The 19,972-nt window shown below is 31.7% G+C and overlaps 2 protein-coding genes across 7 annotated transcripts in view; both read right to left on the bottom strand.

Moving 5' to 3' along the window:
* Positions 1-4,604, bottom strand: part of LOC108904172 (serine/threonine-protein kinase mig-15) — a 66,351-nt gene extending 61,747 nt beyond the window's left edge. For all 6 annotated transcript variants that reach the window (XM_018706607.1, XM_018706611.1, XM_018706613.1 and 3 more), the window contains exons 1-2: positions 4,306-4,604; positions 4,060-4,125 (exon numbers count right to left, since the gene is read on the bottom strand). In XM_018706607.1, the coding sequence (XP_018562123.1) occupies positions 4,060-4,125; positions 4,306-4,371 (132 nt within the window). In that variant the 5' untranslated portion in view covers positions 4,372-4,604. The remainder of the gene's footprint in view (positions 1-4,059; positions 4,126-4,305) is intronic.
* Positions 4,605-5,687: 1,083 nt separating this feature from the next.
* Positions 5,688-19,972, bottom strand: part of LOC108904173 (division abnormally delayed protein) — a 576,582-nt gene continuing 562,297 nt past the window's right edge. Inside the window, exons 4-7 of the mRNA XM_018706614.2 lie at positions 15,442-15,716; positions 11,518-11,650; positions 10,978-11,140; positions 5,688-10,198 (exon numbers count right to left, since the gene is read on the bottom strand). Of these exons, the coding sequence (XP_018562130.1) occupies positions 10,032-10,198; positions 10,978-11,140; positions 11,518-11,650; positions 15,442-15,716 (738 nt within the window). The 3' untranslated portion in view covers positions 5,688-10,031. The remainder of the gene's footprint in view (positions 10,199-10,977; positions 11,141-11,517; positions 11,651-15,441; positions 15,717-19,972) is intronic.

Genomic DNA, 19,972 nt, shown 5'->3' with positions numbered 1-19,972 from the left:
AGCCCTTCTATATGTGATTCAATTTTCAAGTATCTAAGGTCCTTGGTTTTTGCTGTGCAAAATTTTGAAAATTTGCAATTTTTTTTTTCAAATCTGGATTGCAAAATTATTATGCAAAATCTATCGAACCGATTTTGATGAAATTTGGTGTGAAGATTCTACATATGAAGTTTTCTTGAGCCAAGTATAAAGGTCCTATACCCAATTTAAATACCCCGAAAAAATTCCCTAAAAAGTATTCTTTTTTTAACCCCATTTTTGCGATTTTTTCGATTTTTACCATAATAATCATGATTCATTCGATTTGTAACTAGTCATGTTTTGTAAAAAATTTAATTACAAACATTTTTTTCCTGCTCCATTTTCGCCTAAAATCAACTCTTGAAAAGATACATAATAGGAAGAAAAAATATGATATTTTTCGATTTTTTTTAACATATTGTGACGCCAAAAGTTAAGCCCACGTTTTTTTTTATACGCATAGAAAAATTTTAATTTCTAGTGATATTTGAAAGCCAAAAAGCCAAAAATCTCCGTGGATATACGATTCATCCAAACCAAAACAGATACCGCCTAGTCTATAGGTACAGTTGCTTAAAATATATGTATACATTAATGTTCACCCTGTTTATCTTTTATCAAGTAGACGTAGCCGAGGTTCGCATATACAAGTCAGAAGTACTGAAATGGGAATCTATTTGTGAGATAGCGATATCGAAAATAAATAAACTTTTCAACACAACAAAAGTTAACAAAAGTTTATGAAACGAAATTGATTGATCTTAACCTTGGTTTAACTGAAATTTATACTTCCTGTTTCGACTGCGTTCCATATTACGGAACATCTGCTCGCCCCAAGATATTTTTATGAGGTAAAAGGTGAGCCGTAAATGGTGCTACACGTTGCGTGATTGGCAATAATTACAACGGGGGGAGATTGATTGAATACCTTGCTCTCTTATTAATCGCTTTATGACATAACATCTGGGCTATCTGGACATAAGCCACTAGTTGATGGTAAGTCGATTGATCATTGTTGTTTAAATTTCAGCGCTGCTGTTAGATATAAATCCGTGTATATGGGGTGTTTTGAACTCCACGTCGTAACTCTAGGAAAATTATTGCATGATCTAAAGATATTGCTTTTCGAGATACCCAACAATGAAGTTATAAAAAATAAATAAATAAAAAAGTTACACTAAGATTTTTAATTGTTAACGATCTTACAATTCAGTTAACGGAGGAGTATAACAAATAACAAAATATAAATATAATAAACTATAGGTACATTTTTTCTTTCTGAAGTTTTTATGGGTATATAGGTAAGTACATATATCTTTTCATCAATTTTCTTAAAGTTTTTTTTTAAGTAAAATATTACCGATGGATTGTTTTTTCTTTTATTGGAACTACTTGAAACTTTTTATATAAATACCTATTAAATGCATATGCATTTAATAGGTATTTGTTTTATTTTTTCTCCTGTTTTTAGTAAAAAAAAATACACCTAAAGCAGTATTTAAGCAACACATTTATGAAAATTTACAATAATGAATAAATAGCATTTAGAATTCTTGACGTTTCCAGAAATTCTATGATTCAGGGTTTCTTTTAAAGAACAGAGCGATAGCTCAAAAGTTATTTAGCCATTGACAACTGTTACGGAAGCCTGCAAACCTAGCACTCTGCAAGTCTGATCCTCAACTATTTCTGGTTTAAAAATATTACCATGTTACTCTTTATTAATAAATTAATAATCAATATTCACCATTATAATAGTTACATTTTTAATACAACTGAATAGTGTGGAATTCGTCAAATAATAAAAAGAAAATTAAAAACGCTTTTGTACTAAATCCCAAATCTGCTACGGCTTCAGACTTCTATCAATCTTGAAAGGATTTTCAATTCGCTATTCCAAATATGACATTTCATCGCCATTATACGGTTAGAAATGGATTTGCTTGACAAGTATAAAATTGATGATGATAAAAGCCGTCATGGGAGCTCTTAGTAGGTACTCGTTTAAAACAACGAGACCATGGATTAATGAATGGCCTAGAGAAAGCAGATTTGGGTTAATATGTAGAAACATTCAGGTACTTAGCAGTAGTAGGACCCACACTTTAAAAGTGCTAACTTCACAACGATAGTACATAGGAACGAATTTATCTTAATTACAGTTACATTTTTTATATACATATATAAATCTTAATATCCGAAAGTTGTAAATAATTTTTCAGCTTCAGTATGGGAAGCAAATTTCATTTTTTTTTAAATAATAAATATAAAATAGGATATCAATGTTAACTTACCACATTGCGTAACGCAGTTAAAATCCAGTTAATTTTGGATTACCAATTGTGGAGTTCGGAGGGCTGGAAACTAACATATAATGTGGGCGTAACTTTAACTCTCGCTTTAACCAAACCCATACTCATATAAACAAAATAATGCGAAGAAGTGTATACACAAATTTAATGTGACTTGTGAAATTTTAATCATTAATATAGTAAATATTAAAAATTATTCGGTGCAGATATTATACCCTCTAATTGTCCACATGTCTATGTATACATTTTACTTGGGGCACGCCCCTATTACGGTGCCCAATATTAATGGTCAGAGGACAAATCGTAGTGTTCAGAAATGATGGATGGGAGTTGAGCCATAATTTTTATTGCTCCTGTAAAATATTTCACAGCAATAATTTAGGATACTGCTCTTAAAGTAATTTATTAATTATACATATACTTAATTTTATTACCAAAATAAATGGAAGACGTAAAATCACATTTGTACTTATGTCTGCATATAAACACTAAGCGTGTTTCCACATCAAGACTTCACAATTCATTTTATATGCAAGGGCGATAGTTTACCTTCCGAGAACATTGACCTTCAACGACCTTGGTATTTTCGCTTTCTTACGGTACATTGAAGGAAAGGTAAAGGCATAGATATAAATTATTTAAATATAAACATAATTATCAACCAGAACATTATGAAAGAAAATTTCGCTTTTGAAATTAATATAGGTAAGTACGTAATTTTAAAGTATTTTAATAAACAGACCGCACAAATCATATAATTTTAATAAACACATATATACACCGCACAGATCGTAGCGGCGTTATCTTGAAATATACAGGGTTGTGTAAAAATACTCTAGTGTTTTAACTCTGTAAAAGAAAACAGAAAACGTTCAAATGCAGTTGGAATAAATTTATTTTCATTTTCTATTTGGAATTAAAAAAACTACCATAAAGAAAACGCATTTATTAACCCTACATAGTATGTAGATTTATTTAAACAATCCGTTACAAAAGCCCACATTAAGTAATGTTAATTTTTTTACATGACCATAGACTTCTGGGAACAATTATTATGCATAATTTATGAGAACAAGATCAGGTGTCGGTTTTAGATAAAGTTCTTGGAAGAATTTTGCAAATGTTGCGTCACTGATTACTCGTCTTATGTTAGTTTTAATTAGATGATTAATTTTTTTTAGTTATTCGACCCAGGTCTCAATAACTTCTGTTTCCAATGTCTAAAACCAATTAGTTCATACTAAATTAAGTAATTACGTTGTAAAATAAAAAATGTGGGCACGAATTCGTTATTAAAGAGAATAGATATCAAAGAAGCGCAAATATTTGCAAAAAAATAACACTAATAAAATAATGTAGTAGTACCTATCATTTGTATGCATGTCAACATACATTTCACGCGTTTTTTGTAAACAGTCTTGTCACAACGTATGTCAATAAAAATGATACAATGGATTCTTTCTACGTAAACTCTATAAACAATGTTTGACACCGGTGTCTCGTCGCCCGCATGAAATTTAAATCACGTTAGGGAGATATGGCAGACCCCCCCTGTACATTTTCCTTGCGGGAAACAAAAGATTTAGATTTCAGATATGGGGCCATCATATAAGTAGTAGCGGTTCTAAACACGTCATTCATTATTAAGGAGATTTTAATTAAAATCTATTGTCTTTATGGGAAAAGAACGAACATCTAAATTCTTAACTGGATGGACGGAACTTACCTTGTAAACCTGTCCGTAGGTCCCATTTCCGACAACTTCAATGAGCTCAAATATTCCTGCAGGTTCCTGAAATCACAAACGGCCTTAAAATAATGTGAAAATACTGAAAAAACGTATGGTATATTGATGAATCACACACCCAAATAAGTTGACAAGTTTACACAGAAATTAACGGGACAAAATGGCCGATATCTATGTAGGATTGTGGATAAAATTAAAGTTGCCTTTATTTAAAGCTGAACTTACCTTAAGAGCTGTTAAGTCAATCTCATCTAACGAACAGTTCACTGATGGGGGCATTTGATGCGCCATTTTGATTGAGTTCACTAACTTAATATCAAAATAACACCGTACAAGTTATTTAACCAAAGTTACACTAAGAATTTTGAAAAATACATTATAAATTTAGACATAGATTTTGTAAAATCTAATATCACACTATACTTAAGCTACAAAACACATATTCAAACAAAAAAATTGTTCTCATACAATACACAAAACATGTTTTTCATACTTTCGGCGCACCCTACAGTTCACTCGCGACAACCGCGACTGCCGATTGCCGATACTCAGAGATACCAAGTGTTGCCAGACTAACAAAAGTAAACTCCCCCATGTTTTACAGTTCCAGTGCAGTGCCGTAGAGTAGTTTGGGTGGTTGGGAAATGTCATTAATAAAACATTTTATCACTGCAGAGTTAACTTATTAAGTAACTATTGAATATACCTGTGTGAAGAATCCATTAATATTATTCTTTCTTTTGTTAGTTCTGAACTTTTCTTTGATGATGTCTTCAGTGCTACCTTATTTTTCAAATTATAATTAAACTATATAATACACAGGGTGATTCACAACTTATCCAAAAAAATTTGGGAATAGATGTGGCATGAGAAATGGAGTCAATATTGTAAAATCCTTATAGTTTCTGAGAAAAAAATTATTGAAGTTGTAGCATATTAAACCATCGCATAGCTGGACAACTGTAGTCTCTAGCATCATGTGGACTCCTTATACTGAAATCTGTCATTGCGGTAGTTTTTACCTGTTATCTGTGTTTACAACAGCTTTTTAGTAGTTAGTGTCAAAAATGGCTATGGTATTATGGTGAAGTATTTGTGTTATGGTGAAGCAAGACATTTGTGTTAGTTCGTAGAAAGTGAATAAGACGGACCCAAATGTGTTTACACGTGAGTGGATAAAATTTTGAATAATTGCTGTTGCAGCATCGGGTATGTCAAATGATTTTATTATTTAAAAACACAAATTAATTTTATTAATAATTAATAAAGGCAAAAGCATTTGAATTTGCCGATATAAAATAGGTGCGATAAAATTCTATTTACATATTCCTTTCCTTTCGAGTTTTTGTCCGTTTTTATCACACCGCGATACCGGTCGCATTGTGCGAGGTCAGGTTTTACAGTGGACCAGTTTCCAGTGCCGTGCAGAAGTGTATTTTTTACTCAATTTCGTACTGACGTTTTTGGTTTTTTCTTTACAAAATTGTATTTGTAAGAGATTTCATGTTTTATAAATACTGTCATTAGGTATTTATAAGTTTTCCACCTAATTAGGTATATTTATAAAATTGAAATTGGGCAAGCAAGATGAGGGAATAAAAAACGCATTTAAAAAATGCAACTATCAATTTATTTCTACCAAAATAAAGGCTTGTATTACAAAGGTTGGATAAAAAAACATGATTTTTATGTAATAAAAAATTATGAGCTATTACAAAGCTAAAGACTAGTAATTAGTTGACCATTTTCTTAAAAATTGAAAAATTTTATTAGTGAGCAGTTTCCACATAATTATTATTATGTGTTCCAGTATGACCCCATTATTTATTGCTTAATTATGATATGCAGTTATTAAAATAATAAATAGATAAAAACATGGCAAAGCTGATGAAAATCAAAAGTAATCATAACACTTTATAATAGTAAACTAAATTATATAAGAAGTTCTTATAAGAAGACCTATTTAAATATGGCTGCTATCTACATGTTATACACTGAAGATATAACATCAGAAATCTTATATATATAATTTTTTTTTGTTAACTATATCTTATATACTTTTACGATAAACTTTAACTGTACAATGTTAATATACTTTGATCTAAAAAAAAATTAGAGATTAAGGTTTCATAAAATATAAAATTGAAAAAATACTATACATATAATTTAGTAGTAAAAAACAAATTACTAGCTCTCAAACACAACCACCATTAATTGTAGACTAACAATAATTTTACTCCATTTGTTATAACATACCTACAGTACAGTAATAAAACAAAAATATACAAAATGTTTTATTTTATTGAAATTAAATCATTTTATCTTCTCCAATCAATACGACAGCATATTATGACAGAAATCTTGTAATTTTGTTAAAAATGTAGACTAACTTTAACCATAACAATTAATAATATTTTAATGAAACCTTCACTAGCAAAATGCGTTAATAACATTCGTTAACAAATTTAAATGATATAATTTGGATACCTAATTTTATATTAATTAAATAATAAAATAGATCAATCACAGACAATTCTCAAAATAATTTAAAGAATACAATATATATATCTAAGAAAACTATCTACACTCATTCATCCGTACACGACATTCGCAGGGGTTTATTAGCCACCATTTAAATTCTGTCCAAATATGTGAAAATCTGAAAATCGTGTACCTGATTTTACGTGTGGAAGAATTTAAGTGGCAGGTCAAGATGCAATGGACATTTTGTATGACTTACAAAATTTTTATAGTTCACCTCTAATTTGACATAGATTATTAAATTTATAAAGCTTAGTCAAGCGTTTTTGAGAAATTAATTGTTGAACCTAGAACTAGTATATCATACAAAGAATAGTGTTTATTAATCTGTTCACACAACATAGTGACAGTTTTGTAATGTGCACAAAGTTATCGAAACTTAATTCCATTGCTTTAATCATTTTCTTACATGCCTCGTTACATATCCCGAACTAATTTCTTGCACCATTTTTAAATCACAACCTTTATTCATTTTGAAGTATACATGCAGGAAAGAATATAAAACTTCGAGCGGCTTTTTTTTTTCATTCACAGTCGTCGATCATGCAAAGCGGTGTAAGCGCCAAAAGTGCTATTTGAATATTTTTTTAGGAAAGCAATATATACAAAAAAGTCATTACACACGATTTTTTTGTTATATGTGTGATGTGTAAGGATTTAATTCCAAAAGAGACTGGTCAATTTTCCTTTTGCCGCTTGCACCCGTTTGCAAGATCAATGACGTTATAACTGTGAATATGTTCAAGCATTAACTTGTTTAACTATTCTTAGTTACTTAATTCTATAATGCTTTTCAGTAATTTGCGATATTTTCAAATAGTTTGAAAGTTTTCTGAAAGGGTACTAAATTTCAGTTGAAGATCGGAAGAAACATAATCTGAAAGTTTTTGTATGAAAACTTGACGTTTTTTTAGAAACGGAAGCGAATTTCTACATCTTTGATGGATTTGTTACATTTCCCGAGAAGAAAAACAAAAGAGTTAAGAATATCGCATTTCAGTATCGATTTCGTTTGACATAGGACTTTTTTAATTTTTGATCATTTTTCGTGATGTCGAACCTTTCAGTTAAATATGAAAAAATATATTTTGTGAATACATATGAGGTCATTTTGGAGATCTCGAGGTCAGTAATCCCTAATTTCATATTTTATTTCACAAGTTTGTTCTGAAATTATACCTCATAAACGTTCGTTATCTGGGCCTGGAAATTATCCCCTAAAAAATTTTATGGGTCTAACAAAATGTGACCACTTCAATTTTCCCCTACCATCACACGTTATATGTGATATTTACACAAAAAAAGTTTTTTTGAAATAGGCACCAAAACTTATTTTAACAATTCAATTGTTTTACGATGCAATTAAGTGTACATGAATTTCTTTTATTCATGAATACATGAGACCAGATACACCCACGAACAATTAAGTATATCGGAGAACAGTGTTAAATTACAAAAGAATAATTTTTGGTGTCTACCTTCAAAATACTTACGAAGGGGAATCCAAACATAATAGAAAAAAATTTGCTGCAAGCGCCACTCTTGTAGTTCGGGCTTCGCCTGCTGGATGGGTATTATTTAATCACTCCTGAATCAGTCTGCCGACTATTTTGACTTTTTCGATTTTTTAAAATGCAAATTTTATTTCCTTCTCGGTAAAAATGCATCAGACATGGTTGATATGTATATTAACCCCCAGGTTGGGGTTCCAGATCGAGAACTGATGAAAAGATGGAAAAATGTGTGCGCTTGTGTAGGAGGACAGAAGGTGTACTATTAATGTACCTGCTGAATTGTATGATGTTTTGTGATTTGCAAATGGGACGAATAGCAGCGAAATTCATCCCCGGCTTGTTGATTGGACTCCTTGGAAGTAGGCTAGAACCTTTTTCAACAAAATCATCACCAGGAATGAATCGTTTTGCAGACATTCTGGAGGTGAAATGACAATTGAAGATGGCACTGCAAGGTATCGGAAAAAGTATGAAAGGTGTTTCGCGCAGTGGAAAAAATGTTTGATCGGTGTATTAGTATTAATGGAGAATACTTCGAAGGTGATTAACGTTTGTAATCCGCAAAAATAAATTATGTATTTTTTAAAAATGGTCTTCGGTTATTTTTGGGCCCCGCCTCGTATGTATTGTTTAAATATAATGTATGACTCATCATTTGCAAAATTTTAGACAAATTAAAAAAATTGTAAGTTAGCATCGTAACTTAAAAAAATATAGATAAATACTGAAAAAGCCACTGGATTCTACACAAGAATTTTCACAAATCAGAAAGTCATTCATGTCAGAACAAAAATGTCAAAAATGAAAAAACACCCTGTACCTTTCAAACGAGTCATGGTGCAGTTACCTTTTAATTTTTTTCTGAAAATCGGGCTCAAACCTATCTTTTTTCTATTTTCTCGGGAAACATGAAAAACTCTCTAAAAATGTCAAAATTGGCCTATCCTGTACAATTTTATCATTTCATCATCGTCAGCAGTTTTGAATTAATTCTAAGTGATATATTCTTCGATCAGTTCATTTTCCTTTCATATTAATAAAATTACACTAGTAAAATGATGTGCAAACCTATCATTTTCGGAATTACTAACAATGGGAAAAAACCTCAATATGTTGCGTGAACCAAAGAGCTCTAGGGACATCGACTGATATGACAGATTTTTAATGAATACGATTCAACCAAGAAAAGAATGATTGCTCTAATACATCAACTAATGCCCAAAAAATAAGGGTTTCTGTTAAAGTACTTATGTACAGTTACAAAAAGTTGCGATTTACAGAAAGTTTACCTTTTAGGCAAGTAGGTAAGCACTGTACTGGTTTGTTAAATATTCTAAATTGGCAACTTGAAAATAAATCCTAACAGCTAGAAAACAGTCTCATGTAAGACTCCAACAAACAGCTTATATACAATTCGCCAGAGCTATATATACTAGTTGATTCTGATTTTACACAGACATGATTGTGATACTACCTATTACACACAGTAAGTAATTTTTTGTGATAGCGGACAACAAAATTCTAAAAATTCATGCACAAATATTGGATATGTGAATATTTTATTAAAATCATACAAATTTATGATTTGCCACTAAATACTATTTATGCAAATGATTTTTTAACGAACTTTTGAATTGAAAAGTTCTTTTCTGCACAGAAACTAATATTGACTTTATCTACCTTCTATATTCTGAGAATTTTGTTGTCACAGCATTAATGCTTTTGTTTGTTTGTAAAAGCGACAAGTACTGAATAATCTAAGAATGGCACCATTCTGGTGAAATTTTATTACGTTCCCTCGAAACTTTTAACGGTATTTAAAAAAAAACTTGCTCTCATTTATCCAATAATTTCATATCTCTCACTTCGAAAGTCTATTTTTTTACACATTGTCTCTTAGTTAATCCTAGAAAATAGCATAAAAACAAATAGCAATAAAGGTATAAGCGTTGACGGCTTGAGAGACTTGTTTCCACCGGTGACGATGACAGTTGGAGGACTGGTGTGCACTTTGGGTCGATTTGAATTTAGATCGATCCTTGATACAACAGGACCCTGGGTGTCTGAAAAAAAAAGTAAGATTTAGTAACATCACTTTTTGGAGACACAGTTCCAAAATAACTATTTTTAGATTTCACAGTAAACACATTGTTTTTCAGAAGAACACAACTGACTGTCACAAAACCGATTAACATTATCATTACTTAATAATCAAGAACAGCTTCCATGGTAGAAAACAAATAAATTTAGAAAGTCAGGATAGTACAATTTTACTTCATTAAAATTATTGATCTTCAAAAAAAAAAAAATTGTATACTTATTCCACTTTCACTATTACTAATACAAATTTTTCTAAATAGCTTTATTTTTCAAAACACCAATCACAAAAGAGAGTGTCACAAAAGTAATATGTTACCCAAAGACTCGGTAACTTTAGTAATTTACAATGATGTCTCTCTAGGTTCCTTTTATGGTAAAAACTGTTGGCTAACCTTGCTTATTATTAAAAACAGACCCATTCAACCACCTCTTTAACTTAAATTTGGTTACCCTCTTTTTGTCGAGACATGTAAATTTTGATGACTGTAAAATATGGCCTCTGCTTATTTATTTCAAGATATTTTATAGAGTATGATTTCAAATTATATGAACTATAATATACTGCAGCTCACTTCCAAATTTTCTAAATTATAATTTGAAATGAAAATAAGAATAGTTAGGTATTATTTAAATTTATGATCTTCGAAGTAAAACTTGCACAATGACAAAAAATCACTTAGATAAAAAGTGATTAACTGGTAAAATAAAAACTGAGATATTTCAAGATTTAAAATGAACAAACCATCATGGTTGGGTCCATCTCCAGATCCAGAGCCTCTCATGTACTCTTCGTCCCTATCTTCATCTTCAATGTCAGGACCACTGCCAGATCCAGATCCGTCTACTCCATCCCTTTGCATGTAATCAGCATCTGAATAATTTGGCCCAAGGGAATTGACGGCCATCTATAAAAGAGTGATGTTGATATATAATAAACTATTGAACATCTTAATCTCTGATACAAGCAAATGATGAAAAAAAAATGTATAGTTTCGTCAGTCTTAGTATTTTGCACTATGAAAAGAAAACAAACTTTATTATAAGTATGTACGTTAAATTATTAAGGGTAGCGTATTACTAAGGAATTTTGAAGTAAAAAAAAGATTAAGATCAGTTTGCTGATCATTCTGATATTATAGGTTTTCATTTAAAAATTTTAAAATGTGCTTTATCCAGTAATTTTACCAATCAGTCAGTAAATTAGTTTTATTTAAGAATTCATGACAAATTAATGAATTTTTTATTGATAGAAAGAGAAAATAAATGCGATAAATAAACTTACGTGGTGAACTCGTCTCAATTTATCAACCAAGCTTGCTACTCTTGGATTAACACTTTGTATATTTGCGTTTGGCTTAACTTCTGGATTATACTTCTGCATGTCCAAACCTACGTCCACTACAGTTTTCGTGTATCTGTAAAAGAATGCAGAATTTAATTGAAATTATTTAATGATACATATGTAGAAAGTACAATATGCTACAGGGCGCTTAAAAATAAAAATGGTAGATACGTGAAAATTTAATATGTGTAATATATTTGGATAATCGACGTTATCTTATTACTTTTAAGTATTAATGAATATTAAGGAACAAAGTTTCTATCTGTCAGGCAGACTAATAAATGAAAATTTACCCAACAATTGCTCTTGAAGAATGTTAATAATTGTCAATTAAAAAAATTAAAAAAAAATTTATGACGATTTCATAGGCGCCGACTTCTCGGATGCTCCGGGGCTCAAGCACCCGCAAGAATTATTATCAGTTTTGTTAGAATAGTATATTTCTGTGCAACCTACTTTTACGTCTACATACTACATATATTTATATTTTCACTTGTTATTCCATAGAAGTTTATTTTTTGTTAAAATTATAAGATTGTTAAATTTTTGAAATTTGTATCGAAACAGTAATAAAGTTTATTTATTTTGACAAGTTTAATTAATTTCGATACATTTTTTAAAAAGTTCTTCATAAAATCTAATTCGGAGAAATAGGTATTTTAAATCTTTCACCTCGTGCTATTTCAAATGACGGCTCATTTCTCTTGCTTTTTAATGTTATCTGGCAAAAAAATGCTTAAAGGCAACCGAGCACCCGACAAAAATTTTTAAAGTCGGCGCCTATGGAAGATTTTCAGTACTATTGGAATATTTTGGCTGTAATCTCGATTCCAAGTAAAGAACACATATTCAACCCTACTTTTTACAAATAACTGGAGAGTACCTAAATATAATTAGACAAAACAATATTTTTTTTGAATATATGACTAACGAAAGTTATTTTGAGTGGAACTTTACAAATATCAACAATAACGGAGAACAATTTCATGTCGTCGCGGCATGGAATAGGAAATTCACATTAACGTTGGCAACAATGACGTTAATAAGTAAATTAAAGAGCAAGGGGCCCAAGACAGAATCTTGAGGAATACCAGATGTTGCATCAAATTTAACAGACTTGAAATCATAATACTCTACACCTACCGTTAAAATATGAAGTCAACATATTATTTATAATGGGGAAAACCATATGAATTAAGTTTATCTGGTAGAACACGGTAGTTAAGTTTTTAGAAACATCGGTAAAAATTACGTCAACATATTTGCCCATATCACTTTTAAAATAAAATTTAAAAAATTATGAAATAAGTGCAGAACCTAGCATGTTGCATCGTTTTAACATAGTGTGATTATACAAACCTAATAAATACATATGTAGGTAATAAAAAACCGATAAATGTAGGATTTTTTTTGTTAAGTTAAGTTATAAAATACTAATTTTCGAATTTTATAAAAAAGTACTGCTTAAAATAACGACACCTATACCAAGAGCTCAGGAGGAACGAAGAGCTGCGCCCAGAATCGGCAAAAATGATGTATGGAGTGCTTCCACATAGTTTTTAATGCACGCTCAGCTTAGGCCTAGAGGATATTGCCGAGTGAGACGACCATAAATCTGATCGGATCGCCCTGGGGTGGTGATTTACTAGAATGGTGCAAATATTTTGCCGCCATGTTTATTTATTGTAGGAATCGGCGACTTCCCCTCGTTTTCGATTTGGCGCAAAAGAGAATATATGCTAAGATGTGGCTCCCGATGGGATTCCAAAATTTGCCACGGAAGGAAAATAAAAGCTACTTAAAATAACGCATTTGATGTATGATATCTCGACGGCGGATCTCAAAGTTTCATGACGTCAAATCCAGGGCTGACTCTAGTCGCTGAATTGGGAAGTAGCATTTTTTATGCAAATAGCTCGGGGGAATATATTTCACCTCTATCTTTAGGTACCTTCTAGTTTTATCAACGTACCATGAATATGCTTAGGGCATATTATTTTAGTTGCTGTAAATTATGTTTTCTTTACAATTGTTGACATTATGTAGCAGGGACGCCAACTTACCACGTTATCAGTCATAAAAGAATAGGTAATTCGGCTGGGTAGAGAAAAGTGCATAATATAATTTTTATAAACATATTGATATTTTTGTATGTAGAAATAGGCAGAATATTAATTTTTTCGGGATAAACATAGAGTTTATCCCGAACAGTTTGTTTATTTTGCTTGGAATATTTAATTTAATTTAATTTAAAGGTGACAGTATAGCTCAAGTCACGATCCGTTCATCCGCTGACGGTTCTATCAAATATTCTTCCACGAATCTCAAATACACCAATGAGCTCATTTAGTATATTTTTTAAAATTCATATTAAATACACGTCATAGTTAGTTGAAGTACAAAATATGAGAATTTTCAACAATTTTTTCCTCAAAATTATAAAAACGGAGCACGGGAAAATGCATGACGCCATGTTGTGGTCTCATTCCATACGTTCGCGGCTATCCCAGATAAGCTTGGGTTATGCAAGAAAGGGATAAGTGACTGATAACTTGTCCCGTTCTTGAACTAGTGTATAACACAGGATAAGTGTATTTATCTTTAATTGGGTCCCAAAAGTAACAAATGATTTGAATTGTGCGCCATTTTCATTCCGAAGAGTTGGCAGTATTGTCACATGTTGTAGTAAACACGTTGTGTTTACAAGTACGGAGAACGTGTAGCTGAAAGTATGCGCAAATTATTAACTGTCGAATTTGGAGCAGAAACAATCCTCAGGTCATTCAAGAACGATCACTGTACACCCAAAGAGTGACGACACTGTGGTGTGGATTTTACGGTGGTGAGGTGATTGCTCTGTTCGTTTTTGTAATGAATCTTCACCCGCTCATCCATTATATAGCGCTCCATTTTGTCTAACCGCAACGTGCTTACTACAACCACATACTTCTATCGGATAGAAGTATGTGACTACAACATGTGATCCTGCTCAGTTCTGCCAACTATTGGGAATGAAAAAGGCGCACAATTTAAATCTTCCGTTACATTATTCAGTTTCTATCAAGTCCACAGATATCTGCAAAAATTTAACTTTTCAAAAAAAAAAATACTTATAACCTTCTTGCTCCCGAGTCTTAAATTGACGTGTGTGATACAGCGTTGCCTATTTTTTTTTTAAGGTAGAAAAATATTAATAAACATGGAAAAAACAAATTGTACGTTTAAAATATTTTACGAATTAGAAGTTATTTGTCACAGTTAACATTAAAGTGATCTACCCAATTTTTTCACCACATATTTAGAGGGTTAAGTGTTTACACAAAATGTAAAAACAAGTTATTAGTCGCTCAGGACACAACACGTTCTCAGTCTCTCACTATGGTATAATATAAATTCTACACAATACTTGAGCAGCTCGCGTGACAGTAAATACAATCCAGACGCGGATCCAGGGGGGTGATCGAAAATGGTCAGAAAAAAAATTCAAACATCAAACAGAATAAAATAATAAAACATTTTTCTGTAAAAACGCGTTTTTTAACTACATAACCTTTTTTTTTTAGTAAAATGAATGAAGATTTTCCTGATTGTATAACCTTTTTTTTTAATATCAATTATACAAACGCCCTCCCCAAAGTCCATTTCTGGATCCGCCCCTGGTTCAATCCGAATACTACCCGAACTTTTTGACCGTGAGCGTGGCGCGACTTGAGTTTCTAATCTGTATCGGCCTTTAGATAAACAAAATCACATTATTTAAATGCGAAACTGGGTCATACAGATGGACCGGAAAGGCAATTTAACTATTTTTGCACCGTGAGAACTTCAAACATGGCCGGGAGCAAAAGAAATCAAAACACTCACTCTGCGATCCGTTCGCCGTTCCAGCATTGCTGATCTTTGGGCTCAGCAAAGGATTCGTCCTGGCAGAGCGTCGTGGCGAGATTAGCATAAAAACCCCTAGTTTTGGCGATCGAGGTGAGAAAATGGGAAAGCTCGCTCTCCGGCAGAGGCGAGAAATTCCTGGGGTTGGTCAACCGCGGCTTGCCGTTGGGGGTGGCCGGCGTGGAGGTATTGCTTTCGGCGATCAGGGGGTCTGCTTTTTGGGAAAAATCGGCCGGTCCACAGCTCCTTTTCACCTGAAAATAAAGTGAAAAATAAAATAACTGCACATTGCAATAATCGTTCTAATAAACAGTACAAGAGGAGACCTTGCAGACAAGACTTCTAATTTTTTATATTGTGGGAAAGAACTACTCTGTGGGCTACATGCCTCAACCATCATTGAATTATACTAGCAATGTGTAGTAATTAACAATTTATAATTAATGAATATTGTACATCAAATCATAGGTATAAAATATTATAATTGTAATTATAGTTTTTCCGAAATCAGTTGAAAATGTATAAAAACGCCTAGCAATAAACTTTAATCAGTGTCATAGGCGTCCCTAAAACAGTTTTCTGTTAAAGGTAAACAATTATCCAAGTCAAGGTTTTAGTGGGATAAAGATCAATAAATAAAAAAAATTGTTGTAACGTCTTAGGTACTATTCAGCAGAATGACGTTGATTCTAATGTGTGTAGATATCATGCTTCTTTTTCCTCTTACTTTTTTCTTTTTCTTTTTCCCTTTTATTTTTACATAAAAAAAATAACAATTTTTACTGTGAAAGAAAACCGCATTGAAATTGTTCCATGAATTATAAATACACATATAAGTATCATCTTCTTAATATTTAGAACTGTTAAGTTGGACAAAAGACACTTCAAATTTCGGTGAGTGAATAATACCTGTTATTTTTAGAGTTGTTTTAAAATTTTTCTTTTTAGTGTTTTATGGTAATTGTGACAGGAACAATTTTTTAGAATTATTGTAAATGTATTTGTATATATATATTTTTATTTTTAATACGTTAACGAATTTTATTAAAAACATTGTTTGTATTTTAGAGCCCTGAGGATGGTGTAAAATAACACCGAAACGTTGGCAATGATTTAAAATATAGTGTTCTTTTATTTATTGATCTTTATCCCACTAAAACCTTGACTTGGATAACTAATCAAGATCGCAAAATAGTGGAAACATAAGTAAAAAATTATAATAATTTGTATATAATGTGTAGAAACTTTCTATTATCTATATGTTCATTTGGCCAACAACATATTTTAATTATTTATGTCCTCAAACAATTTTATTATATTGATGGTAAATTTCGTTTCGTTCCGTTTCAAAAGGTCTCCAAAATGCCATGTTGTAATAATATTAGTAAACAAAATATCCCCTCTATTTCTCCCTTCTCTACTAAAATTTATTGCCCAATCGCCCAGTTCGGCTGTGGTATACGCCGTTTGCCCAGACGCGCATTCAACTGGGCGTATACATTTCTACCATCTCCACGTTTAGTTCGACCAGACCTGAATATGGATATGGATTTTTCAAATATTTCAATGCCGAGTTGCTGCGTCAGCGACTGAACCTGGTACATACTGCCAACATCTTGGCTATGCAATTGAGATCGGAAAGACTAGCAATTATATTAATAATATTTAGACATATAAATTTTTACTTCCATTTTGGATAATCTTTAATTACTTGCTATTTGCTTTAATTATTGCTATTAGCGGTATAATTCAGTGCTAGTTGACAAATGTAGCCCATACAGGAGTACTTGTTTTTGAATGTAGGTAAGTCAGTCTAAATCATCTTATTTTCATCCCAGAAGTCCGTGGAAGAGCGGCCTCTCAACTTTTCTGGGACCCCCTGTATAAAGATAATTAATTAATGTTGTTATCAGTTAAATATAACTATTCATTGTAAACAAAAGAATGTCTTAATCAATTATGCTTATCGTTAAGCAACTCGAGATATAATTATAACAACATTTAATGAAGATATCAGAATACTCTTGTCTATATATTTCCTCAAGGTTATCCACTAAGTCTAGAGAAAATGTCGTGTATTAGGTACGGCATTCTTGATTAATTCCATGTTGATCAATTTTTTATTTTATTACTTTGCCCTTTTTTTAGTAAATGAAAACGTCGTTACAAAAATATTATCCGTTTAACTGATCGATTTTCGAAGTTCCGGTTGTGTCGCAAAGACAATGTATTGATAAAAGTGAGAACGAAGATATAAATTGCTGGAAAATAGTTGTTACTGGGTATTAAAATATTTAGAGTTTGAATGCCAGAAAACAGGAAATAGATAGAATTGCAGCAGTTATAAATGATATTGATCTTGAATTTTAAATGATAATTTTTATTTTTAATAATATCACGTAAAGTTATTGACAGTGTAAACTGTAGACGTTCAAGATATGGCAACAATGGATAATAAAGGGTATACACCTAGTTGCCCTTCAGCAGCTCGTAGACCTTACGTTTAAAATTTTTTTAGATATGTATACAAACAGAGTTTAATTAAAATGTTTGGCCGTTATTTAATGGCAAATTATTTGTCACAAATTAACATTTAATTTTAATTAAGAGCGCCAATAAATAATTAGTGTCTAGAATCGTCAGAATAACGAGTGACAAAAATTGGGGGCGAAAACTACTGTGCGTATTATATAGGAACTTTTTTTGTTGATTTAATTTTTAGCGTAGAATCCGTCAATAAAATCACAGACAAAATAGCTATCGCCACAGACCGCTCCTGGAATAGGTCAGCAGTTTTAAATTTCCGAATTGCCGGTAGAGTACACCACCAGCAGAATTTTAGGAAGAATCAAATACAGCGGCCCGCATACCTAAGCGTATCCTAGCAACATATAAACAAGACTTTGGTAATGTTGCCAGGCGTACTTACGGATTTCTTTTGTACACTTTTTTATCAATATCTGTTTTTTGCGTTACTGTATTTACTTCAATGTATGATGTAGGTATTGATAAAAATGTTTTTTAAAGAATCAACGAATATCTATATATGTATCATATGATATTCTGCAGTGGTGTTACCATTAAGTTATTTAATCATAATTTCGTTAATTAGCTACCTACTATTTTCATTTTTTTGGTATTGAAATACTGCAGAAAATATATTTCCAAATAAACAAAATTCGTAATAATATTTTAAACAGCTTGTAATATAATTTTTTTAATATTTGATGATGACGATAAATTTATTTAATATACAAGGTGGGTTATTAGTACGTCGCGGAATGTAGGTACAGGTTTTTTTTCCACTTATAGGTTTAATAATTAAAGATAGAAAGAAACTTTAAATACAAATGTACGACTTTTCCTTTATTTCATTTGACATCAAAATTTACTGGCATAAAATATATTTGTTTAAAATGAAAAAAATTATTAAAAAAAAATTAAAATTCATCCTTATGAAAATAACAAACAACGCTTTTTATAACTAACCTTTACAACAACATAAGGAGAATAACTAAAAACGAAATAACATTAATATACCTACAATTTTTACAAATCAACATACAAGTGATTGTGATGATACAGTTGAAAATATGTTTCAATTTACTATTAATTGCTTCAAAAACAAATTCAAAATTATCATGCATTTCGTCCTGTATTTTTTTCAATACTTGCAAATTTTCAGGTAAAAAAAAATATGTCTAAAGGACTGACAATGAGATCGGGGCTGTTTTCTGGCCACCTAAGGTTTCTAATAATATTTTTTAGTGTTCGTTGACGGGATTCTTCCTCCAAAATAAATTTGCCAATATTCCTGAAGAACTTTTGCACATTATTGTTATTTGAATAATACAGTTAATTATTTTTTTATTTTTCGTCATCAGAATAACCCATTGTAATTTTTTTTTTATTTTTTAAATTAAAATGGGTTATTCTAATAATGATAAATCCCATGTATTTTTAAAAAAAGGTTCGTTTCTGTCGCTTTTGTCTGATTGTGTGCGAGAGAGATAGAGTTATAGTGTGCGATAGAGATAGAGTGACTCTGTCCTCATAGAGAGCTTCTCTCTCTCTCTGCTGTCTTCAGGAGTCTCCCCAGCAATTTCAGGACATCTAGGGAGGGAACGTGGGGTAGAGCGCCTGGCCTTGTTAAGCCTTCGTTATCGATCTATGATGAACCGTACATCGTGGAGACGGAGGCGCGAGCAAAGACCACCAGGGCTAGGCTCTATCCCTTACTCAAAGGTGGAAACACCCTCAGTTTAAGGAATAAGCGAACGCTTATCAAGGTGGTACTTCAACCGCAGCTAACCTACGCCTCCACGGCGTGGGGTCACGCGGCAAAAAGCCACTTAAAGTCATTACAGGCTGTGGAAAACATAGCCCTCCGCACGGCCACCGACGCGCCCTGGTACGTAAGAAACACTGACATATTACGAGACTTACAATACACAAACGCTACACAGACAATAAGACAAAACGCGGAGAAACGATTTGACGTAGCCGCTAG

This window comes from Anoplophora glabripennis, unplaced genomic scaffold (assembly GCF_000390285.2).
Source record: "Anoplophora glabripennis isolate ALB-LARVAE unplaced genomic scaffold, Agla_2.0 scaffold137, whole genome shotgun sequence".
Lineage (NCBI taxonomy): Eukaryota > Metazoa > Arthropoda > Insecta > Coleoptera > Cerambycidae > Anoplophora > Anoplophora glabripennis.
This window is presented reverse-complemented; position numbering and strand designations above follow the sequence as displayed.